The sequence below is a fragment of the Pleurodeles waltl genome, chromosome 10 (assembly GCF_031143425.1).
Source record: "Pleurodeles waltl isolate 20211129_DDA chromosome 10, aPleWal1.hap1.20221129, whole genome shotgun sequence".
In the NCBI taxonomy this organism is placed as follows: domain Eukaryota; kingdom Metazoa; phylum Chordata; class Amphibia; order Caudata; family Salamandridae; genus Pleurodeles; species Pleurodeles waltl.
In genome coordinates, this window is record NC_090449.1 from 82,608,373 (window position 1) to 82,634,453 (window position 26,081).

Sequence of the window (26,081 nt, forward strand, 5' to 3'; positions counted from 1 at the left end):
CAGCGTGCCGCATAGAAGGCACCCCGCAGCATCACTTTTGACGCAGACGTCTACATGGAACTGCTGTACACCACTTATCAACACGCAGTGGTACTGCTCAGCATTTTACAGATCTAGTCTGACACCTGGGGAGTATTTTAAGGTGAGAAATAGAAGTCTCTATCATAAGAGATGATACTCTCATGGAACCAATGACACTGTCCCCTGAACTAAGTAAAAAAGTGCAAAGTTTTCCCGATGACATCTAGTGAGATGGATTGTTTGATTCCAGCATCTAATTTTAAAAAATCTAAGTACTTTGGCCGCTGATTCACATAGGTGGTTTCCTTGGGTGTGAAGGTGCCTTCAAACCCTATTTGTTTTAATTCTATTGACAAAAGGGAGAGTAACTGGTGATGTGAACACACCCCACCCAATGCTGGCCATTTTAAACTCTCACAATATCCTCATCTTAATTTAATCACAGAATTCAAAAATAAAAACATATTTAAGTATGTACATTTGCATAGGGGCTTTGCCCAGCCCTCTTCATCACTGGTCTGTTCAACTGTCATTCACATTTTGCTTCCGCCCACCGATCATACAGCATGTTATTTGATCACATTTTTAGTAATCGTTGTATGCAAAAATTATATTTTCAGGTTACCGCAAGTCAAAGCTAATAGTATGTTTTCTTTGTGCCAATAAGGATGATATTTTCCGGTTACGTGGAATGAACCATAAAAGAGTTTCTCTGCCTGTTCTAAGACTACCTGTAAGCATGCTAGCTCCTGTATTAATACATTAAAATAACATACCATACTTAATTATTCTTTTAAATTACACATTTTAAAAACAAATATATGATTGGTGTAAATTAGGTGGCAAGATCTTTTTCTTCTTGCTATCCCTCTTTGCGACTCATGTTTGCAATTACATTAAAAAAAATTATAATAATCATTGCACCAGCTTTCCAAGGTCAGACCTTCTGACTTTGCTAGTGCTTGCCTCACCTTGCCACCCATCTACAATTTCCTCAGTTGCATTCAATATGTATGAATACAATCATGCATAAAGAATATTAAATTATGAAAAATTAATACAATAAACTCATTTACCATTATTCTCATCAGTTGGGAATCTTCAGTAGATTACTTAGAAAGGAGCTATTGACAGCAAAGCATCCCATTGTAGCTGCTACCCTATTACTAAGGCCCTTGTTGAGAACATTAAGTCTTGAAAAACTGAAGTAGTTTTGTAAAGTCATAATAATCCTCTAGATAACGTGCAGACATACCTTGTTTTGAAGGAAATGTGCCACTTGCTGAGACCATGGAAGCCTATAAAAGAATAGTAGAAACGATTTAGAATTCAACATGTGTACATTATGCAAAAAATTCAAGTTGACTGATGCAATGCATCTCTGAATTTTTCTTGTAATCGTGGTGCTGCCCTAAGAAAGGTTATCATAGCAAGTGATGTTGAAGACCAAAAGTAAGATGATCCACTAAATAGGATTTATTTATTCATTTCGAGATTTTTTATAAAGCATGAACATGACCCTCAGGTATATGAGTTCTGTACATAGCTATACCATACCTTTTTGATGATCTATGTAAATAACAGAGAGCAGATATGTATTTGCCATACCCCATTACAGGAGACCAACAGATAATCGTCTGCTGACAGCGTTTTAGCAAATAGGTAACACTTTCATAGTCTGCTCTCCAGGTATTTTGATGAAGCGAGACCGTAGATAATTGTGTCTTGTGAGAGAAACCTCGGATGTCCTACAGATTTGTGATCATCATAGAATACATATGTAGGCAAGGAGTCTTTTTAATAAGATCCTCTTCACCTCTCTTTTGAAGAAGCTGGTTGATGGCTTAGTCCTGCTTTCAGTTGAGAGGGAGTTCCAGGTTCTTGTGACAGATCCAGTAAATATGCCGGCATAATTTCTATATATTTTTTTTTTATCTCAGTGGTTCCAGCAGGAGAGAACTAAAGCCCCTTAGAGAGTGGCTGCTGCCTCAAATCATATGTTTTTCTGCAAGTCCAGGAGTTCATTTTGGTGAAGAGCTCTGGGTCTACCCACACTTTTCATCTGGATCGTGGTTTTGAAAGTGAGCCAGGTGAGAGACATGAGGGCGGGTGTAATATGATCAAATCGTCTCTTCTCTGTTACTGGTCTTGCCACACCATTGAGGGCTGCCCTGTGATGAGCCGTTCATGATTTAGCTAGGACAGTTAAGAATGCATTCCAACAGTCTATTCTGGATACAACTAATGATTGCACTGTGGTATTGAAGTCTGGTGGCTGCTTTCACTTTCTTGAGGAGGTACAGTTGGAAATATGTACTTGCTTGCTGAGGTTCTTGTCCAAAGTTATCACTGGGATTTCGTTGAATTGATGATGACTGGTTTGCAATTGAGAGTTAAGGGTGTTGATTCATTCCTGAACAGGAAGGGAGATGTGGTAGGGGAGATTAGCAGGAATGTTGTCTTTGTGGAGTTTAATTTAAGATGGTCACTTGAGAGCCAGTTTGGGGTTTTTAGCAGGGTGTTATTGAGGCAAATCACATTGTCTAAAGAGGAAATCTTTTAAGTATATCTGGGTATTGTCTGCATACGTGTGGTAATCAAAGTTTGTTTGATTGAAGATTTGCGTTAGTAGTTGCATATTAGGGTTGAAGAGTGTAAGTGGGATGATGGATCCTTAAATGACTAACGACCTGTCGGAGGGCGAGCAGTTTGATTCATTGTGACTGACCTTGCAGGAAGGATGTGAACCATTTGAGGACATTACCAGAGAACCCCAATCTGTATTCTAGTAACTTCAGGAGGGTGCTGTGATTAACTGTGTCAAATATTGATAACAAATCGATGAGTGTGAGAAAGTATGAATTGTTGGGGTCCAAGATTTTAAGTGCCTCATCTAGGATGTGTAGGATGGCTGTTTCGGTGCTCTGACCTGGTTTAAAGCCTGACTGGAGCATGTCCAACAATTTGAACTGCTCAATGTATGGGCAGAGTTGATTGTGTACACGTTTTTCTAAAAGTTTCACTCTGAAGGAATGCTGTGGATCAGCCCCTGTTTTTATTGTCACTTTACCAATCTTCAGACATTCTGAGACTAAGCTTTGTGCTGGGGATGAGTTCACGGTCTTAGTCCAGACTCAAGATTGCGCTCCTTGATAATTAGAGATGGGATAGGGTCACTGAAGTGTGAGATTGGTTTTATTTACGCAACAGATTCATGTTTCTCTTCTTGACTTGGTAGATACTTATAAATCCTGGTCTTCCCACCAGGTCATGAAAGGCTGATGTTCCTGTAGGACACTCATGCAGGGTACATTCTAGCCCTTCAGGCAAGTTGGATATAGAGAAACAACAGGGGAAGGAGTGTGAACCCCATAATTTTGATTAGGGGAGAAGACTGCTGTTCTTGTAGGATGCCCTTGCAGATTGTCCGCTATCCCTTGAGGGCCCCATGGAGACCCTCCTTAGAAGCACTAAATGAACCTCAATAATGAAAAAAGCTTCTCTTTGAAAGACAGGATTAGCTAGTTACAGTTGTGGACATGGACACCGACACCTGGACAGATTCAAGAATGAGGAATCTACATGAAGCATCTTTTGCAGACATCCAAATTTGGCATAATTAAAATGTTTTGTGGGTCCTCCAATGGTGTGCATGAGGAGCGTAAGATGTCATCCAGTCACAGTGCACAAGGTTTATCCACTAGCAAGGACATGATGAAAGAACCAACTAATGAGGTTCTATGGCCTATAGGTTTGAATGTATGACTGTTATGATAAAGTATCTAGGATGACCAGTGCGATGACAGACAACAATAATCCAAATTTAAGAATTCTGGAGAAATGCTTGAGCATCTTGTACACACTATTGATGCAATGCATGTTCTTCAATGGGAGCATTGGTGGCATGGACTGGGATCAATGGAAGTTTCTTAATTTTCCTGGAGAAAGCTCTGAAGCTCAACACAAACCCACTCAACAAACTTGCTGGAGTAGGATTGGCTCGGATCATTTGGTTTTACTGAGGCGGTGCAACCAGCTGACTCTCAAACACATTTTATGAAAACAGCCGCTGATTTCAGAATATTAAAAAAATATTTGTGCCCTCGCACTGAAGTTCTTATATACGAATTTAGAGGTCTACTTGTAATTATAACTGGCAATAGGCTTCCCAAAACTCTTGGAATCACTGGTTTGGACCATCTTGAGCCAGGGACAAGCCCACTCATCTTCCACGACTTACCCTGAGATAATGGCAGTTAATGGTGGGCGATAAACTTTGCTCCACCGGCGAAATTTGCAGCGTTTTGGTCAATTTGTGTTACGCTTGTAACACACAGTTACGGTAAAAACTCCACCAACCGCAGCGTGGTGTTCTTTGTTGTGCGCGGCTTGCCAGCGGTAAGTCGACGAGTGCAAATTGGTGTCCTATAGCACAAATTTCAGGAGCTAGGAGGGCAGCAGGTGAGATTCTCTCATCGCAGGTGGTCGTGACTATTCATGGTGAGAAAGCTACTGATCGAGTAGAAAATCTATTTGAGCAGTATCAAAGAAGCAGCACCCCCGGGGGCGCCACGTGGTGCAGTTTGCACTGATGTTGCAGTGTAAACAAACCCCGGGTGCTAAAAATCAGTGCGACATGCCAATTTCTGCCCATTCGCAGAATCTCCTGGAGTTTTTATGCAACTCCACAGAATTCAACTCTGCAACTTCCGCCCACCCTTAATGCCAATACAAACATGACTATTCCCGTCAGAGACTACAGGATAATATTAATGAATTCTGAAGCCCTTTTTTCCCATAGATGAACACACACAACAGAATCCCCACTGTGTATATTAAAAGGCTTTATTAAATATTTAGTGCTGAATATATTAATTAATGTTATTGCTGTAATAAAAATTATGGGGGAAAAAAAAAGCCACAGGAATAAACTATTCAAATTGACAGCATAAAGGGTTATTCATCATTATATCAGTAATCAAGCATTAGATGTTATCATGGAAATACTTTCTTCTTTGGCCACAAGCTAATATATGTATAAGAACCAGCAGTGCTACAAAAGTTTTCTAAATGGCTTTTTTACACACATAGGTTTTGCTAATTTCTTAGTCAATATGTTTGAGCCTGCAACCTTGCTATGGAAAGCAAGCATCATGTCTAACTCTATTTTGTTGAGGATGATCCTTTGAACCAAACAAAAAGCAACACCTACAGTGTTGGTGCTTGGCCTGCAGCAAAATGTCAGCATCCTCAATACTCTCTCAGGAATGTGAAGATGCTCCCTTCGCAAAAAAAAGTGCTCATGTATTGGACTTATATGCTGTACCCAATAATATTATTATGAGAAAGATAGCCATTGCGATTTCTGATGCCAAATACGGAAAAGAAACAGGTGACTGAATCTTCACTGCACACTTGCCTAAACCTATTGACCTCTTCCACATTATACTACATAAATACATAGTATGTAAGCTGTAGCGCTCCATTAACTTGTACCGTGGCATTATATATTGAATATACGCAATGAAATGAAAAAATATGCATTTAGAAATGGAAATATGCATACAAATATGAAAGCAATTTGAGTTCAAAAGCAGGAAAAACGCAAAGTATATGACATGATATTTAGAGATACCTATAGATGTATTAGCTCTTACATGTTGAAGTTTTCGATGAGAATATCCATCATATGGAATCCAACGGAGCGTACCAGCATATTTAAGTGCATCAAGAATGTGTAAATGAGATCACATACATATTGCGAACCATAAAGCGACCACCTGTTGAAAAATTGAAAAATAAAAATCTTGATGTGTAGCAAACATTTTTGGCAAAGGTTCAAAGCAAAATGTGTAAACTAAACAGAAACAAAATAGATTTGAAATTCACACTTCAGGTCCCAATCCCAATATTTCAAATACTTGTTGCTAGCTGAAAACATCACATTAAAAAATTTATACATATAAAATAGTTGATTGAAAAACATATATTCGTTCCCCTTGATCAGTACTTATTCCCGCCCAAGGCACTCTTGGTCCGTGTGATATTATGATTTTCCAATCTCAAATGAGGTTTGATGGGCCTCAATAACATAGTTGTTAAGGCTGTCTTTGCATAAAGACAATGTTATGTCTACATGTTTGAAATCCACAAAAGGTAACCTAAAAATGAAGCTTACTTGTGAAACCATTGCTCCAAAATGGGCAACCACATTAAAGTAAAAATCTGACTATGTCCAACAATGTAAGGGATTCCACAACACAGTAAGAAACAAAATGCTTCTCTCCAATTAATACACATAAAACTAATGTAAAATAAATATTTTCTTCTAAGTTTTGTGTATTTTGACAAAACTATATATAAATCATTAAAATAACAGTGGGAAATGAAGAACTGTGTGAGCAAACAATTGAGTAACACTGCCGATTTACACCCTTACGCATTCATCTTCACATAATGCATACCCTTTGCTTTTCCTTTAAATTTTCCAGAAAGATGTGAAGTCGAGAACTGTGCTTCAATTAAATTTGAGGAGAATTGTTGATGAATTTAATAAAGAAACACAAGACGAAGAATTGATTTTACAGCTAAACATGTTTTTCTTTTCCATTGGGGAATCTTCACTCATTTAAAATAACACAGAATAAAACAGCAATCTAATCCCTTTCCAAGGAAAAAGGGAAACTGTGGGAAAGTACCATCTTGCTTGGCATGTTACCCCCATTTTCACTGTATTTATGTTTGTTTTTGCCACATGTCACTGGGATCCTGCTAGGCAGGACCCCAGTGCTCATAATGTATGCCCTGTATGTGTTCCCAGTGTGGGGCCTAACTGTATCACTGAGGCTCTGCTAACCAGAACCTCAGTGTTTATGGTCTATCTGCTTTCTAAAATTGTCACTGCAGGCTAGTGACTAATTTGACCAATTCTCATTGGCACACTGGAACACCCTTATAATTCCCTTGTATATGGTACATAGGTACCCAGGGTATTGGGGTTCAAGGAGATCCCTATGGGCTGCAGCATTTCTTTTGCCACCCATAGGAAGCTCAGACAATTCTTACACAGGACTGCCACTGCAGCCTGAGTGAAATAACGTCCACGTTATTTCACAGCCATTTTCACTGCACATGCACATAAGTAACATGTAAGTCACGTATATGTCTAACCCTCACTTGGTGAAGGTTAGGTGCCAAGTTACTTAGTGTGTGTGTGTGGGCACCCTGGCATTAGCCAAGGTGCCCCCACATTGTTCAGGGCAAATTCCCCGGACTTTGTGAGTGCGGGGACACCATAACAAGGGTGCACTACATATAGGTCACTACCTATATGTAGCGTCACAATGGTAACTCCGAACATGGCCATGTAACATGTCTAGGATCATGGAATTGGGAATTCTGGTATTGGGGGGACAATTCCATGCATCCCCGGGTCTCTAGCACAGAACCCGGGTACTGCCAAACTGCCTTTCCAGGGTCTCCACTGCAGCTGCCAACCCCTCAGACAGGTTTCTGGGCAGCCCAGTCCCAGGAAGGCAGAAAAAAGGATTTCCTCTGAGAGAGGGTGTTACACCCTCTCCCTTTGGAAATAGGTGTGAAGGGCTGGGGAGGAGTAGCCTCCCCCAGCCTCTGGAAATGCTTTGATGGGCACAGATGGTGCGCTTCTCTGCATAAGCCAGTCTACACCGGTTCAGGGATTCCCCCAGCCCTGCTCTGGCGCGAAACTGGACAAAGGAAAGGGGAGTGACCACTCCCCAGACCAGTACCTCCCAGGGGAGATGCCCAGAGCTCCTCCAGTGTGTCCCAGACCTCTGCCATCTTGGATTCAGAGGTGTTGGGGCACAATGGACTGCTCTGAGTGGCCAGTGCCAGCAGGTGACGTAAGAGGCCCCTCCGGATAGGTGCTTACCGTTCTCTGTAGCCAATCCTCCTCTGTGGGCTATTTAGGGTCTCTCCTGTGGGCATCTCACCAGATAACGAATGCAAGAGCTCACCAGAGTTCCTCTGCACTCCCCTCTTTAACTTCTGCCAAGGATCGACCGCTGACTGCTCCAGGACACCTGCAAATCCGCAACAAAGTAGCAAGACGACTACCAGCAACATTGTAGCGCCTCATCCTGCCGGCTTTTTCGACTGTTTCCTTGTGGTGCATGCTCTGAGGGCTGTCTGCCTTCACCCTGCACTGGAAGCCTAGAAGAAATCTCCTGTGGGTCGACGGAATCTTTCCCCTGCCAACCCAGGCACCAAACTTCTGTATCACCAGTCCTCTGGGTCCCCTCTCATCCTGACGAGCGTGGTCCCTGGAACACAGGAGCTGGGTCCAAGTGTCTCCCACAGTCCAGTGGCCCCTGTGCAGTGACCCATCGCGCAAGTCACACGCCGCACAGAGGCATTGGCGGCGGCAATGTCCCGGCCAGGCATTCCCCTGGGCCAGCAGACAGAAACAATGTTTCCGCCCGCCGGCCCTGAGGAATGTACATTATACGGCCGGCAGGGTTCCAGGGGAGATGGCGGTCACTGGGAAGACCGCCAGCATGAACACGGCGGTTTCGACCGCCGTGTTCATAATGAGGGCTTAAGTGTTCATCAATACTGGACTGACTTACGGGAAAAACTAGACCTACTGCAAAAAAACACCTTTCACTCTGCAGCTCCCATGCCTGCACCAACTGCAAAATAGCCTAGAAATATTTCTTAGAATGCTTTAGTGCCTTGGTCATTTAGTTCAAGGCAAGGATTGCTTTGTTGAGAACTGATTGAACAATGAGAAATCCTCAAGGTACAAACGGAGATGTGCTTTAAAAAAATGACCAAGGCATAAAAGTACAAACAGCTCTTGTTTATGATCACTGAAGATTATACAATAGGTTCATGAAACCTTACAGTTTCTAGGCTAATGATTTAATTCATTAATGAGAAATCTACCATGAAGGATACCTTGCAGGATGGCATTATTTTAAAACCTCTTCTAAGAAACCCATAATGGTAAAATAACAAACAAAAACAATGGCACAATAAGCACATACATTTGCTTCTGGGGAAAGAAACAGATGGGACTTGCAAATGTATCTTGGGGTTGAAATTAAAGGGGAATGTGAGGGCAGGGAGGGAGTTTGACAGTTAGAAATAAATATGTGTGTCAACATTTTCTTGGAATGGTTTTCTCAGTAAAGGATTTTATAATTTTCACATAGATCCTGCTGGGCTATTTCCAAAGAACAGTTATATGCCTGTGCAAAAGACCAATCAAGTATGAAACAATGGTTAGCTGCATGACAGGGAGAACAGCCACCCAAAGATGCATAAATGTCTATACAATTTATTTTCTTTCTTATTTTTTTTAATCAAAAACAAAATACCTTCAACATTGAGAAAATAAACCTGGAAACTACTGTGTTAACAAAATTAGAAGTGTCGTAATTGTAAAGGTCTTGAGACGGAGACAGGAAAGTAGATAAGGAAAAGTGATAAAGTATCTTTATGTTAACAGAAACCACAAAAGAATATGCCGAGATCTTTAAATTTGAGGGTACGGACACAACGCAAGCAACATTCATGAAGAGACTACAAATGACAATGGAGATGCCCAATAGGTGATAAATCTAGGCAGTAGTGCTGAGCAGAGGCAGTAATGTTGAGTGCCTGCTTTGGCGTCATGTTAGAAGTGCAAAGTGCTGGTACCTGGATAGAAAAAGTGCAAAGTAATAAAGCACCATCACATTTGTCTAAAAGGAAAGAAGATGTAAATGCATGTCCTCATGGGTGATTAGCCGCGCTCTACAAGTCATGTTTGATTGATTGATGCACTTATCAACACATCACTACACCCCAGATGAACCTACAATTTCCTACTAAATTTTTGAGAAAACAGGTATCAGAAGTTAGAGAGGCACCATAAAAATGGAAAATGTTAGTTACCCAGTAAGCATCTGTTTGCTGTATGAAGTGCTGTAGATTCACATGCTCTGCATAGTTCTGTCATCTTTTGTTGGGTCCGGAAGGTTGCAAGTTGTTTTTCTTCAAAAAGGCTTTCGAGTCACAAGGTATAGTGACTCCTCCTCTTGCTGGTAAAGCGCATGGGCATCAACTCCCTTATCAGATTGTTTTCCTGCAGGTGGTTATGAATGGAGTGCAGTATACGTTAATGAAAATGAACTGTCCATGCGTCTAAATGTGGAAAAATGACTACACAGCCATAGGTGTCCAGGGAGGCGGGGGGCACATGTGAATCTACAGCACTACATGCCACAAACGGATGCTTACTGGGTAAGTAACATTTTTAGTTTGATGGCATGTGTGGCTGTGGATATACATGCTCTGCACTGACTGTAAAGCAGTGCCTTCCAAAAAGCGGTGGCTAACCTGTGGGTTTGTTAGTATTTTGTAACAGAGTACGTAGCACTGCCTGACCTACATTAGCTTGTAGGCATGCTAAAACATCCACAGTGATATTTAGTGAAAGTGAGTGGTATAGCCCATATAGCAGCTTTACATATATCAGCTATTGGAATGTTACCTAAAAAGGCTATAGATGCATTCTTTCTTACGAGTTGAGCGTGCTCTAGGGGGAATGGGTAATGGCCTTTTAGCTTTTGCATAGCAAGTTTGGATACATTTGACAATGCATCTCGGTATAGTGGGTTTAGTAATAGGGTTGTCTGTGTGGTGGAGGAAAGGCAATAAAAAGTTGTTTTTCTAAAGGATTTATTCATAGCAATGTAGAACATAAGCGCCCTTTTTTCATCTAATGCGAGGAGGGCTGTTTCAGCAACAGAATCAGGTTGTAGAAAAAAGACTGGCAATTCAATCATTTGATTGAAATGAAATTGAGATACCACTTTTGGTAAAAAAAATAAAAATAAAAATGGATTGGTATGAACAACCACTTTATCCTTGTGTATTTGGAAAAAGGGTTCTTGTAAGGTTAATGCCTGGAGATCACAGACATGTCACAGGGAAGTTATTGTAGCTAAAAAAAAAAAATGCCAATTTCCACGACAAACTGTAAAGGACATGAGGGGTTCAAAAGGTGGGCCCGTGATTCTAGTGAGGAGCGCATTAAGGGTCCAATAAGGCACTGCAGACAGTCTTAGCAGTATTACTCTTTTAAGCACTCTTATAAAAGCTTTAATAAGAGGCATTTTGGAAAGAGTAGAATGTTGTCTGTGCTAAAGGTAAGCTGCTAAGTGTAAGTGCTTGCTAAGTTTGCCTTTTGTAAATGAAGGAGATACAAGATGATATTTCGCACTGACACTTGCAAGGGATCCCAATTTAGAGCAATGCAGTAGCGCGTAAAACTTTTCCATTTTGTTGCATAACATGCTCTAGTAGTTGGTCTACGTGCTTCCTTAAGAATATCCATACATTCTTGAAGCATATTTTAGTAACTATGACTTTCAGAGCCAAATTGCAAGATTCAACTCCTTGGGATTTGGGTGTTTGATTTTACTGTGGTTCTGAGTGAGAAGATCCGGGACGAGGAGAAGCTTCTCATGTGGCACTATTGAGAGTTCCAACAGTGATGAACCATGGCTGTCTGGCCCATGTAGGTGCCACTAGAATCAGTGAGGGAGACGTATTGGAATGTGAAAAGGCGTCTTTTAAATCAAGTGCTAATAAAAAGTCACTCAGTGGCAGCAATGGCATTACATCTTGGTGTGACCACGTCAAAATGTTCTGATATAATGTAATGACTTAAAGGCCTGAGCTCTAATATAGGTCTTAAGGAGCTGCTCTTTTTGGTAAATATACCCCGGTTCACTGACGTTATAGAGAAACTTGTTAAATTGCTCCTTTGACCAGAAATGACTGCACTTCCTGTTTGAGGAGAGTGACATGATCCTGTGAAAGTTTGTGCGTGCGAGGGGGAATGTTTGGAGGTGTGGAATTGAGCTCCAGACAATACCCAGGTTGGATAATATCGAACACCCATTGATCTGTTGTGATTTTTTGCCAATTTTGGTGAAAAAGCTGAAGGCGTTCTCCTACAGGTGTTTGATGATCTTAGGGAAGGTTGAATGAGCCACTGCTTGGAGCAGTGGAAGAGGCCCGAGGGAAGGGTGTTTTTTCCCTAATTCTGTAGTTGTTCCCTCTAAAGGAACCTTTGTAAAATCCTCTTTGAGAGGTTATGTGGGGATGACTTAGTATATGACAGCGAAGTTCCTGATGCAGAGGGCTTGGAGACCTATGAAAAGCACCACACAAGGCAGGGAGTTGGAGTGCACACATGGATTTTGCCTCTTCGTTGTCCTTTTTCATCTTTTCTAGTGACTGACCTACTTGAGGGCCGAAAAGATGTTCCTTGTCAAATGGTATATTCAAGATTGTCTGCTTTATCTCCTGCTTAAAACCGGAAATGCATAGCCACACATGCTGGCGTAAAAGGACACTTGTATTTATTCCTCTCGCTGCTGTCAGCTGAGTCTAAAGCACAATGGATGGAATTGTTAGCTATTAATGGCCCCTCACTAACAAATTCCCGGCCTCTTTTCCTGTCCTGCTCTGGGAGGTACTGGAGAAGCTCCTCTGTTTCGTCCTAGTGGGCACGATCTTATATGGCATGTAGTCCGTGTGTTTTTGGCAATACGCCAGTGATTGCCTGAGCAGCAACACATTTGTCAGAAGTATGAATGAGCTTGCTCTCATTATCAGGAGGCGGAGCATCATGAGCGGATTGTGAACTGGCTCTTTTCCTGGCATTAGATACAACTAAAGAGTCTGCAGGTATCTGACCTTTGTTAAAAATTGGATCAGATGGGGAAGCCTTATATTTTTTCTCCACCTGCGGAGTGATAATATGTGCTCTAGCAGGGTCTTGAAAAATATCTTCTGCGTGCCTCCACATGCCTTTAAGCAGAGGTATATATTGTGTGGACTTTAATGGGCTCATTCTGAAAGGGTACCTTATATGGTCTGTGGCTGCCCTCCCAGTAAGTTCTAGAAAAGAAGTTGCATCGTCCAGTGGGCATAGTATAGCTGAGTAGACCGCCGAGTCAGTGTCTATGTAAGTGTCCACATCATATTGGGACCAAGGGTCTGTGTTGACTGACTGAGGTGAGCCCTGTCGGGAGATATCAAAGGAATTATCTTGACATGGTAGAGGAGAAGGACTAGGTGGTGGAGTGATCGGTGGTAGAGGTGGGTGAATCTCAATCAAGTCTTCTCCCTTCTCCTTTGTTTGGCTGGGGGCGTAGGTGATTCAACAGCCTCTTCAAAAGAAAGTTGTCCTCTGGGAGCAGCACTAACAACAGCTTAAAAAACAAAACAAAAAACACTCTCCCCTGCATGCGTTTGGATATGCAGCTGTGACTGCTTGGCATGGAGCGGTTTCACCCTGTGAAGGATAGGGTTGTGGGATGTTCTAGATTCCGAGGCAGTAGGCACGCTCAGTCATTTTGGTGACGAGGCACTCTTGCCTCTCAGTGCCGAAGTTGTCGGAGCAGAGGCAGGCATTTTTTCCAGTACCAATATAGTTGGTGCAGAGTGGGAAGTGGAAGCTTTCGTTGCAGAGCCTGAGGGTGTTCGGCTTGGTATCAAAAAGGAAGGCTTTTGTTTAGTTTTTGGTGCCGAGCTCAATGGCGGGGTGTCCCAATGAGTTTTTCGATGCCTGCCATGGCTTGTGGGCAGTGGTGGCTCAGTAGCCTTTGCTTCAATGCTTATGGACTTTTTGGTCAGAGCAGGGGGGACGTTTACTCATGGTTGATTATCCTGGGCAAATTTTTTGCATCTCGAAAGTTGTGTCAGCTTCCGAGTCTGAATCTTGGATAGAAAAAGCATCCTCTTCAGCAGCTGAAGCCTCGTGAAGTTCCTGCTCTTGTTCTGTGTCTAACATGGTGTCTTGAAGTCTTAAAACATCTGGTGTTTCCTCGACCTCTTGTCTCTGCATTTCTCTGAGGTGGGCTTTCTGTTCTTGCAGAGTCTTTTTCAACCAGAAAAGACTGGCAGGCCTTGCAGTCTTCTTTATGTTCCGGTGACAGGCAGAAGTTGCAGATTTAATGCTGATCAGTCCGTGGAAACTTTGAGTGATACTTCGGACAGAAATGGAAAGGCATCCTTTCTATTAGGGTTACATTCTCCAAGGTATGGCAAAGAGAAAATGGTGGCCCGAAGGGTGTGGCCGTGAGGGCCTTGAATGAAGTGAGGTGATCCGATTAAAGGTTTCTTCGGTCCCGGAATGTAAAGGAGTAGAATACTGCATTTGATGAACAATACTGACACATTTAGAAAGGTTTCACAAACAGAAGAGGCCTAAGACTGTCTCGAACCAGAGCTCGGTGAAAGCACAACAGTACCAGATGGCGGATGAAATCATGACCATACCAGACGGCAGAAGAAAACAATCTGATAATGGAGTAGATACCCATGCACATTAGGAGTAGTCATTATACTTTGTGACTCGAAAGAGGTTTCAAAGAAAAACAACTTGCAACCTTCTGGACCCAACCTAGATGGCAGAAGTATGCAGAGCATGTGTATCTACTGCCACACATGCCATCAAACATAAAGTTACCTTTCATGACAATATTTCCGGTGGATATTCAATAGAAAAACCCCATCTTCTAAGGAACAATTTTACCAATATATTCTAAACCTCATGAACCAATACAAACCCAGTACCAGACAGATGGCGGTTCTGAGGAAACAGTCAAACCAAGAAGCCCTGTGGCACTGACAGCTCTGGCAAAATTACCACAGTGTCTGGTGAATGTGTGCACAAACAACCAGGTCATCGACAAAGAAACATTCAGCACTGATAATCCTTGTGCTAGGGCGCAGCAGACTTTAATACACAGGATTATCCAAAGACGAAATATCTGCTTATGAATTGCCTTCCCTTTCTGGAAACCAGTGTCATCATTGTTTCAGTCTAGGCCATGAAACCCTGGTTGGCTACTTAGAACTCCTGGGTTCTGTCTTTGTAAAAGCTAACCACCTACTGGGTCCAAACAATGTAACTGTTCATTTCCCTTGGCTAGATGAGAAGGTGAGAGGAGAATCGGCAAGGTAGTCTAATTCCATACATGAAAATGGTTATCAACCTTAGGAATCAACACCTTTGTCCACAGGACTAGCTTGTCCAGAAACCATCTCTGTGATGAGAGGCTGAAAATATGTTTTACAGCTCGTTAACAAACCTAGCTGTCGTGATGACTATGACAAACACTCTTGTTAGAAGTCTCAAGGAACAACTGTTTATGGCCTCAAATGGAGAACACATCAAAAATTAGAGCACCAAATTAACATCCCACTACAGCATCAAAAAGAAAGAAAAGGAAGAAAATATACCTGCCCCTTCAGAAACTGCATGGCAATAAGAGGCTGAACAATGATGGCTTGTCAGGTAAGCAAAAAAAAAAAAGGCTGAAAGAAGCAACAAATAACCAATAACTGTGCACCTATCAAACTCTTGTGGGTCAAGAGTTTAAAAGAAATGTAACACATCCGAAATATGCACTTTCAGTAGATCACTTATCCATCCCCACACACCAAGCAATGGTTGAGGACCATAGCCTAGCATTGACAGGTTTAATGGATTGGTGAGGATGTAACAGCATGACATCGACCACCCCCGAGGGCAGGTCAAAGGAACTTAAGTTGCCCTGCTGGATCTCCAGCATCAACAACATGCTCAGAATCATAATCACTTTATTCAGATACAACAGGCATCCATAAAAGTAAAAGAAAACACTATGCAAGACATAATATGCATAGCAACAAAAACAACAACTCTACAGTAGTGAAGCATAAAACTACCATAAAAATACTTTAAATAAAACACAAAGGTGGCAGACATAACAGTGCGGAGTTAGATAGAAATTGCGCTATGCACTTTCCCCACAGTTTTTTAAAATGAGCCCATATATAAAACAATTTCACAGTCATATACCTGCAATAAAAACTGAAGGGCTAATTTCACCTGTCAGATATTCAGACATATCTTCCTTAAAAGCAGTATTGCATTTTGTGTGTGTAACTGTAATAGAATTTACAAGACAAAAGCAAAGTGTTTGACCTGATGTACCGTTGCAAGGTCAGGGAACATCAGCTAGGTGGCGTGTGAAGCCAAGTGGGAAGCACAGGAAGTATTTAACAGTATCTGCCCTAAAGTGAAACAGCAGTGAGCACCCCCAGCACCCTCCGCGTACTGTAAATAATTAAAAGTACTATTTAAGCATATTCTACAAAAATACCCAGTCACACTGGGCTTTTCTGCTTCACGGCAGATTTGTTGGCGGGACGCATGATTGAGCAAGGCATGGCAAACCTGCTTCTTGCTAAGGGAATTACAGAGCTCAGCCTTGCGACAACCCTATCTTGCAATAAGCTGATTTAACAAAGGCTAGCCAGGGAATGCGCATACCTCTGTAACACGATACACATTCCATAGTGATATCTCTGGTCAAGCTTGCCTGCTCATTTTTCCAAATAGCCAGCATTAAATGTGCCGAAAGCACACTGAGGAGATCTTCCAGGAAATTCAGACCTAGCTGTTTGTGACAAATGCTGCTGGAAGAAGAGATGGGAACGGCAAGGAGCTGTCTACAAAAACGGTTTTCTTTCCACTGTATGGCCATACAATCAGATGTGCCCCAGATTCCCCCCCTACACAGCGCAACCGCGGTACACTCAGATCTATACATTTGTAGCAAATGACCGAGCAAGTCTACTTCAACCTATTGCACTCAACAGTTTACCTCTAGGCTGTGCTATATTAGGAGCCCAAGCCCAAAGGAAGAAAAAGTGTCCCCTAAATAAGAAAAGGTTCTAATGCAGTCTGACTGATTCCAATAGAAAGCTGTATACATTTAGGGCCACACGCCACGATATAAGATTTATAGAAGTTGGTACTCAAGTCTAAGGTGAGCATAAAGCCTACATAAGCATGGACCCGTGGTGTCCACGTCATAAGCATGGCATTCATCTGTGTACAAAAGGGTTGGTAACAAAGCTCCTTTAACTTTAGGTACATCCTGCATGGCACTGAGTAAGAAGGGATATAGCTTGTTAATGTACAATGCAAGAAGTAATGGTATTAACATGCGCCCTTGCCTTATTCCTCAGGCAACACTTAAGTCCCCAGTAACCTCCCCTTGGCTGCTAATCCTTATTCTCGCCTTCCTCTCAGTATGCAGGTAGGCCAGGAAGTGCACTAAAACCGAGTGCAACCCCCATGAGATGAGCAAGAGCCAAAGCTTGGATCTATTAACACAATCAAAGGCTGAGGAAAGATCCATAAATGCCAGATTGGCAACACTATTTTTCCAGCACAAGGTTTAGGTTCAGACATTGTTCGATAGTGCCCAATTTACTTCTGAACCCATACTGAAATGGGTAAAGGACTGCCTCAGTATGATTCCATTCCCTGATTCTGTTATAGATGGCCATCCCCTGTGTTTTTTTTTTTTTTTACTGTAGAGTCGATCAGGAAGATCGGTCTATAGGAACACAGAAGAGAACAGTCTCCTTTTTGGAAAATGGGCACTATGACTGATGAAGACCATGAGGGAGGCAGTGGAGAGTGAGCACCTAAGGACTCCAGGAGCACCTGCAGATGGCTAGAGAAAAGATGGAGAAACAGCAAGTCCCGGAAGACTTTGAGGTCTTCAAAGCTGCCATCAAACCCTCCCCCAACACCACCTCATCAGAGCCACCAGGAAAGCTGCCCTGCAGGACCGTATCTGCACCAGCGCTCACAACCCTAAAGAGCTCTTAGTCGTTGCAAAAGAGTTTGACCAACCCCAGACGGAAACGGCAAACATCCCTCCATCTCAAGACCTCTGCGATAGATTAGCCAACTTCTTCCACCGAAGAATCAGACAGATACGAAAGCTTAGGACCCCAAGACCCTCCGAGCCCTCCAACAACTCCCCAGCTCCGACCTGTCATAGATCCTGCATCACTAGACCACCCTCACCATGGGACGAGACCCGCTACATCATGAGCAGCATTCACTCCAGAGCCCTTAGGGACACCTGTCCTCATCACATTTTCAACAAAGCCAACACCTTCATCACGCCCCAGCTCAGCCACGCCCTCAACTGTTCCATAGATACAGTTACCTTCCCTGAGAACTGGAAGCACACCGAGATGTTTCTTGAATATCACCGGACACTGGTTTACTTTGAGTTCTGTTTTGTTTTGATGGAGGGAGTTTGCATGAATATGTCCATAAAGTCCATGTTTGTAAGTGGTGTAGGGTTTAATACAACAGTTTCAGAAATCATTTACTGACCTGGAAGATACATTGCCGGTTTATTCTTATAGAGCTATTCAATCCTTAACATTATAGCTACCCTTGAAGAAGAGTTAATCCCAAAATGCACTGGGTATTGACATATGGGGCAGATACAAATCTGATGTGCTGATGAACCTTTGTACGCTGGAATGATATGTCAGCATTAAAACATGGAAGGATTGGATACTGTTTCGTCTGGATTAATTTGGATTAAAATGGATGACAATGACAAACATTTCATAAAGTATATAGTTTACTATGGTAATTGGGCCCACGGCCACTGTGGTAGTGCATCTTGGGTCTGGTGGTCTAGTCTACCACCAGCTTGCACTAAAAACATTCTTGCCAATGAACTTCTCCTGTCAAACTCTCACCTTAAGAAATACAAATCTGAAGCTTTTTCTTGACGTGATATGGTGGGCCTACCCCTAGATTAACTATGGGCAATACAAATTGTCCATCTGGCACAATGAGGAATAGGAACCATCCTAGTCCCAGGTCTACCTTGCTCTGTTAATCAGATAATGCTTCTGGACAAAGTCCATAACTCCTGTCATGCAGAAATGACCTCATGCCTCAGGGATCGCTCCTCCCAAAACTGGTTGTTCCTGGACCATCACAGATCAATCTGTGAAGAGGGGATACATCTCAAACAAGTGGATAAACAATCTCACCAGTTAACATCTTGATTCAGTACTACCACCGCAAAATCGAAAATCCGTGAATAAATAGATAAATTACATGATTTAACTAGGGTGCTCCAAATAAGCTTTGACGTCTACTGTCAGGGTGATACAGCAAATCCATATAAAATATACAGTATTTTGGAATTAATATAGGAAACCCTGATTTCAACATCATGTTAAAATGAATGTATACTCACGCCTGCAGTGCAGTTTCTTTTTGTGTACACAGTTCGTCAGCAACTTTTTGGGTGAACTGGTATACTAAGTCATTCCTGGGAGTAATGGCCTCTAGAAGATCCCTCAAGGCCCATATATTTTTCTGAAACAGTAAAATAGGGACACATTAAAACATTGCAGTACCCCCTCATATTGCATTGTGGCTGCAGGGTGCTTCTTGACAAACCACTCGAAAATGCTTAAGCAGGAAAGCAATTAAAACTGTTGCTAGGAAAAAGATATCTGGAAAAACTCAAACAGCTGAATTCCAATACACCCCCTTTCGTTAAAGACCGAGACCCAAATATGAAATATTCAGTTTTTAACTACACAGTTAGTCAAACAAGTTACTTATCTTCTGTAATGCCTTATCTGGTCAAGACTATATCTAGCTGCAGATTCCTTACCTTTGAATTCTCGCCAGGCATCAGACTGGATCCGGAAGATTTTTTGTGAGCAGTACTCCTGCAAACCTGTATGTGGTGTTGATTGGCTCCACGTCAGTTGTCAGCGTCGTCCGTGCCGGAAGTGATGTCGCAATACCAATATAGGTGCCACCCAGGTGCGCTGGTGTCAGTTTCTTTTCATGACTTTCCATGCCAGAAGCGTGGAGCCTAGAAGAACACTGACAACTGGTGTGCCAAAACTAGGGCCATGAAAGGTGTCATCCCTGTCCCTAGAAATCCACTCGGAGAGCGGCAGGGATGAGTGGGCTGGTAAGGAATTTGCGGCTAGATATAGGCCCTCATTCTGACCCTGGCGGTCTTTGACCGCCAGGGCGGAGGACCGCGGGAGCACCGCCGACAAGCCGGCGGTGCTTCAATGGGGATTCCGACCGCGGCGGTAAAGCCGCGGTCGGACCGGCACCACTGGCGGGGTCCCGCCAGTGTACCGCGGCCCCATTGAATCCTCCGCGGCGGCGCAGCTTGCTGCACCGCCGCGGGGATTCTGACCCCCCCTACCGCCATCCAGATCCCGGCGGTCGGACCGCCGAGATCCGGATGGCGGTAGGGGGGGTCGCGGGGCCCCTGGGGGCCCCTGCAGTGCCCATGCCACTGGCATGGGCATTGCAGGGGCCCCCGTAAGAGGGCCCCTACATGTATTTCACTGTCTGCTGCGCAGACAGTGAAATACGCGACGGGTGCAACTGCACCCGTCGCACAGCTTCCACTCCGCCGGCTCGATTCCGAGCCGGCTTCATCGTGGAAGCGTCTTTCCCGCTGGGCTGGCTGGCGGTCTGAACGAGACCGCCCGCCAGCCCAGCGGGAAAGTCAGAATTACCGCCGCGGTCTTTCGACCGCGGAACGGTAACCTGACGGCGGGACTTTGGCGGGCGGCCTCCGCCGCCCGCCAAGGTCAGAATGAGGGCCATAGTCTCTACCAGATATGGCGTTACCAAAGGTAAGTAACTTGTTAATCTGATAGAGACTTCTATAAGCAGATTCCTTACGTTTGAATAGATACCCAAACAATACCATTCCCAGAGGTGGGTCTGCAAACTAATTTCAAATTAGGAAGTCCTGCAGTACCGAACGGGCAAAGTGCCTATCCCTACAGAAGTGACTGTCCAGGCAGTAGTGTTTTGCTGCCTGGCAGATGTTCAGCATCGGAACTCTGCGTGCTAATGCAGTGGTTGCAGCTTTAGCTCTGGAGGAATGAGTTCAGAAGCCTTGGAAACTCCAGTGCTCAAAACCGCTGACACTGCGTGTTGTCTGAGGAGGCAAACAGATCTAACCAAGGCTTTCCCCACTGCTAAAAGACCTTGGGCCACCTCCAGGTAGGGATGCCATTTGAGATGAGCTAACCATCTTCGGCTGAGTTTGTCTGCTCTGGTGCTTAAGAGAGCCCATCAGATGTTGAACCACCAGGGATATGCCCTGCTGTTCCAGCATGGGTCCACAACCTCACCCGCCCTGTTTGTTGCAGTACCACAAGCTAGTGTTGTCTGTGAACACCTGCACTAGCCTTCTCTTGATGGAGGGTGGAAAGGCTTTCAGTGCCAGTCGGATCACTCTGAGTTCCAGCAGGTTGAAGTGGAGTCTGGATTCCACTGGAGACCAGAGCCCTCTAATATCCACCTCTCCCAGATGGCCTCCCCATCCCAGGAGTGATTCATCCGTCACTACTGTCAGATCGGTTAGGGGAAGGGAGAAGGGTCTGACTAACCCAAATGAGGTTTGTTAGCCACCACTGCAGGTCTTGTGCAGTTCCCTCGGAGATCTGGACCATGTCAGAGAGATTCCCCTGATGCTGCGCCCATTAAAACTTCAGGTCCCACTGCAGAGTCTGCATATGCCATCTGGCATGTCACTAGTACCACGCAGGAGGCCATGAGTCCCAACAGCCGTAGCGTCAATCTCCCCTTGTTGTGTAGCCATTTTAGTTATAGCTCCATGCACGTTATTTTAGCATACTAGGCCTGTCCCTGTGCATTTTAACCTAGATATATTTTATTCAGCTTAATTTTATTATTATTACAATAGCCACTTTTGCGGTCTTGTTACAATAGACGCAATCTTTTGGGATCGCGTAGTAAACATATATGATATCTTGTTGGCCGAACAAGACTGGCCACCTGAATTGTCCGTATCTGCCCATATGGGGAAGATGTTATTAAACCTTCTTTCTCACCCTGGTTCCCGAGGAACTCGTAGAATCCTACGCCATTGATTCGCCATTGGTGCAGGCACCCGCGTTATATCGCAATCACGTAGGATGGGACAAAGATTCCTCCTACCACGTAATTCCTATTAAAAATCAACCACAACCTCAACCCCAGTATCCACTAAAACATGATGCTAAAGCACCTGTGAGAGATATTCTCACACAATTAGAGTACCCGGGCGTAATTGAACCCTGCGTCTCCTCAATGAATAATCTGTTATTCCCAGTAGCTAAACCGGACCATTCATACCGAATAGTCTTAGACTACAGACATTTAAACAGTCATACACCCACATATGCGATACAAAACTCACGTAGCACAGCACTTTTGAACAACATAGTGCACAAAAAATACAAAACACTGGACTTTTCCAATGGTTTCTTCTGCCAGAGTACAGCGCCTGAGAGTAGAGACTTAACAAGTTTCAGTGCACTAGGCTTCCAGAGAAAATTCTGTCGTTCACCCCTGGGGTACAAGAACAGTCCAGGACTGTTCCCAGTTCGTGTGACTGCAATTTTGCACGACATTGACCCTGAAGCATTGTCCTATGTAGACGATTGTCTACCTGACGGACAATGAATTGCTGCAACATTTAAGAAAGGTGGCCCGCATTGTTGTGGGATTTGCTGAATATGGCTACAAATTCAACTTGAAAAAAGAAAAAAAAAATAGCCTTCCTCAGCGTCCTGTTTCTGGGATATGAGCTATTGCGTGAAGGAAAGAGCCTAACGCCACACTTCTTAGAAAAATGATCACAATTACAACCTCCAAACACGATTAAAAAACTCCAATCTCTATTGGGTTTCCTAAATTTTGGCAGAACTTACATTCCTGATTATGCAACACGCATAAAACCTTTATATGACTTAAAACGTCCTGACTTTTCAAGTAAATTTTGGACAGTCGAACACACACACGCATTCTCAGAGACCTGCAGACAGACATGCTTGCAGCACAACATCTACACACAAGGGACAATAAAACACACTTGGCCATCAGAGTAATTGCTGGTGCCATTGGTTTCACCTATGTAACTTTTAATGAGGGTGAGACCGTCCTGATTGCATACAAATCACACTTGTACTCAGCAGCAGAACAATGTTTTGCTCCCACTAAGAAAATTCTCACTGCTGTACAGATGCCTGTCATTAAAGAAAGACCTCTAGCTCAGGGCAAACGCATTATCGTCATCTCCCCAATCCCAGTTCTTGAGGCTGTCACCAAAGCCAGCGTTCCAAACGCTAAAGCATTACATCCACGTAGGATACAATGGGCCACGTCTGACAGCTACTGATGTAGACTACATTTTTGACCCAAAATGACAAACTCAAGATTTTTTGCAGTATGAACTAGAATACCCAGTTCCTGCAAACACACTGCCTATTGATCAGTATCAAAGAGTCATGTGCACCAATGGCTCTGCACAACCTGCAACTGGCACAAAGCATCAATACTCCGCTGCATGTGGAGTCATAAGTGGCTACATGGAGGAAATGCTCTACAAAGATATAAGACCAGAGTTGATTAAAGAAGCGCATGAGGGGGCAGCATCTGACCATGCTGGTGTGGTGGCTACAATATCATTGCTACAAGCCCGTTTTTGGTGCCCAGGCCTATACAGAGAGGTGAAGCAGTATGTCCTTTGTTGTGACATCTGCCAACAAATTAAAGTTTCCACTGCTAAACGCCCGCCGCAGACACCCCTCCTAATTTCCAACAAACCTTCACAGTGTGGGAACTTGGAACATTGTGGTCCTCTGACACCTGACAGTGCATACAAATACATCTTAGTCGCTGTTGACTCCTGCTCCAGATTTCTATGGGTGTGGCCACAACACTCGGCTGACGCTCGGACTGTTATTAAAGATTTGCGAGTCTTTATCTGTACATATGCAGTTGCGGCTTTCCTCTTGGACCAGGGCCCTACTTTCGCCTCAAGGGCATTCAGGGATGCCATGGATTTGTTGGGGGTCCAACTCCAGTACTCGTCTCCATTTCATCCCAAGCAAAATAGTGTTGTGGAGAGATTGAACTGTGATTTAAAGCAATCCTGAACAGCCAGAGTCTTAGGGACTGGTCGTAGTTGGCTTAACCACCTGTATGGAGTCCAGAGAACACTTATTATTCTGCCTAGAAGGTCCCTGGGGGGGTCGTACTTCATATAAGTGCCTGTTTGTCACTCAAATGTATGTTCCAGATCTTGATGGTCCTGGCGGGGAGGTGGCAGAAACACCCTTTGACATAAATGAACATGTCACTGTCTTACAGGATTTGCAACAGTTCTGTGACAACGCTTCTGCCAGTGCTGCCTCCACAGGAATTAAGGATGTACCTGTAACGCCTACAGGCTGGATTCCTAAAGCCGGGGATCTAGTATGTGAGAAGGTGGCAGTGAAAAAGGAATTTGGCCTTCTTATCAGGCACCAGTCCCAGTTTTGGGAATACAAGGTACCAGAACTGTTATTCTACCACCGTTGGCAGGTGCCAAAGAAAATCAATGTCTTTCGACAATGTCAAGCTACACCATTTGGCCGATCCTGCACAGCCGACCAAAAGGAACAGCCAGTAGTTCCCGAATCCCTCTCACTACTGGTCAAGATGTTCCTCTACAAGTTGGTAGCCGCAACACTGACACCTCTTCGAGCTTGGGGAGGGTGAAAAATGATCTTGCATTAGTTCCACTAACATCAAATAATACAGAAATAACCGATCGATTTGACGCAACTTCAACACAGACAGATGGCACCATTTATTCTGAGCCACCGTGGGAAATACCCACTCCACCTACAGATACAGCTCCTGTTTTTGCACGAACTGCTTCTGGATACTTTGCCGACATTAACGACAGCGTTTCAGACTCATTCGCCTCTTCGACACCTGAACTGTCAAACACACGTAAGCTGATAAACTGGCTTAAAGCAACTTATTTTATTCTTCCATGGAAATATCTGTGGCTTTCCTTGACTGTATTGGCTTTCCTACTTTGGATTGGGTGTATTATAACATTCTTTTGGTTAATACATGGTCATTTTCTTCTTAAAAAAAATCAACCGTTGAACTGGTGGATGAGGTCCTAAAACCACATTTTTCTTCGCAGAAGATCCACAGAGACTTGTCTTTTGTGAACATTTCCGCTATACCAATTCCTGATGGGATTGTTTGGGATAAATTAATATTTTATATATACGGCCCCACAGAAGCCATTCAAAAACCCTATGTATTTAAATTTTCAATGAATTATATGATAATACCCAGAGTTGTTTCTGATGATTGGGATGTGAAAACAGTTGATTCTATGATGACTGAATTGCAGTATTATACTGTCTTTGAAAACGAAGATATTTATCAATCTAAAGAGAATTATGGTGATATGTTTTGCTACAATTATTATGGGCACCATTTCATCCACAGAGCAAGAACCCCAAAGGCTGTTTTTAAGTACACGCAATGGGAACATTGTCCAACTCCACCACAAGGGAGTTCTAAAACATTCTGAAAAGTTCACCTATTTTTCTGGGCACGATGTTAAAAATGCTGAGTCATATTATTTTAAATTGCCACCAACAGTAAATGTACGCATATTACTCACAAATCTGAAATCTATTTATTCGGATCCCTTTGTTTCCCGGTTGACTATAGAAGGCTATGAATACTGTCTGAAGTCAATTGACTTAAAGTGTGTGGTGAACTAGACATTGGCAAATACGGGGGAAGGAAGCTTTGTTTAGAGCATGCCTGATACCTGTTCAAATGATATTTTTAAATTAAACTGTACAACAAACAAGTTGTTTAGGCTTAGCGAAGATTAAGGAATTGAACACGCCCAGTATTCCTGCACCTGCAAAATTTTATAAATGGCAAAAACATATAAATGCAACTGAAGATCAGCTCGATGAATGGGTCCAGAATGGCACGTTTAATGCTTCACTGTCACGTCCTGGCGGGTGGTTATTGTGGCCAATAGATACCAATGGGTGTCAAACGTTTCATAAACTCCACAGGGGGTTTTAGAACTAGCAGGCCGGACTCTCGCTATATATCGTCCGAACATGCAGGTATAGTAACAACACACAGTGTAGGGAAACTATGCCAGCAATGGTTAAAGACTTCCTCACTAGTTGTGGTTAGAAAACACCTCAGTCTCGTTTCTAATAACACAGACTTACAGGACTTCCTGTTGGGCCCCAGAAAACAACCCAGACAGCGTTTCTTATATGAAGTATATAATAAAATCTGGAAGTTTTCCCAACAGGAAGCT

The 26,081-nt window shown here is 43.3% G+C and overlaps 1 protein-coding gene across 2 annotated transcripts in view; it reads right to left on the minus strand.

The window, feature by feature from the left end:
• Window positions 1–26,081, minus strand: part of LOC138261138 (uncharacterized) — a 295,522-nt gene that overhangs the window by 7,489 nt on the left and 261,952 nt on the right. For both annotated transcript variants that reach the window (XM_069209818.1, XM_069209819.1), the window contains exons 17-19: window positions 19,140–19,261; window positions 5,679–5,801; window positions 1,277–1,319 (exon numbers count right to left, since the gene is read on the minus strand). In XM_069209818.1, the coding sequence (XP_069065919.1) occupies window positions 1,277–1,319; window positions 5,679–5,801; window positions 19,140–19,261 (288 nt within the window). The remainder of the gene's footprint in view (window positions 1–1,276; window positions 1,320–5,678; window positions 5,802–19,139; window positions 19,262–26,081) is intronic.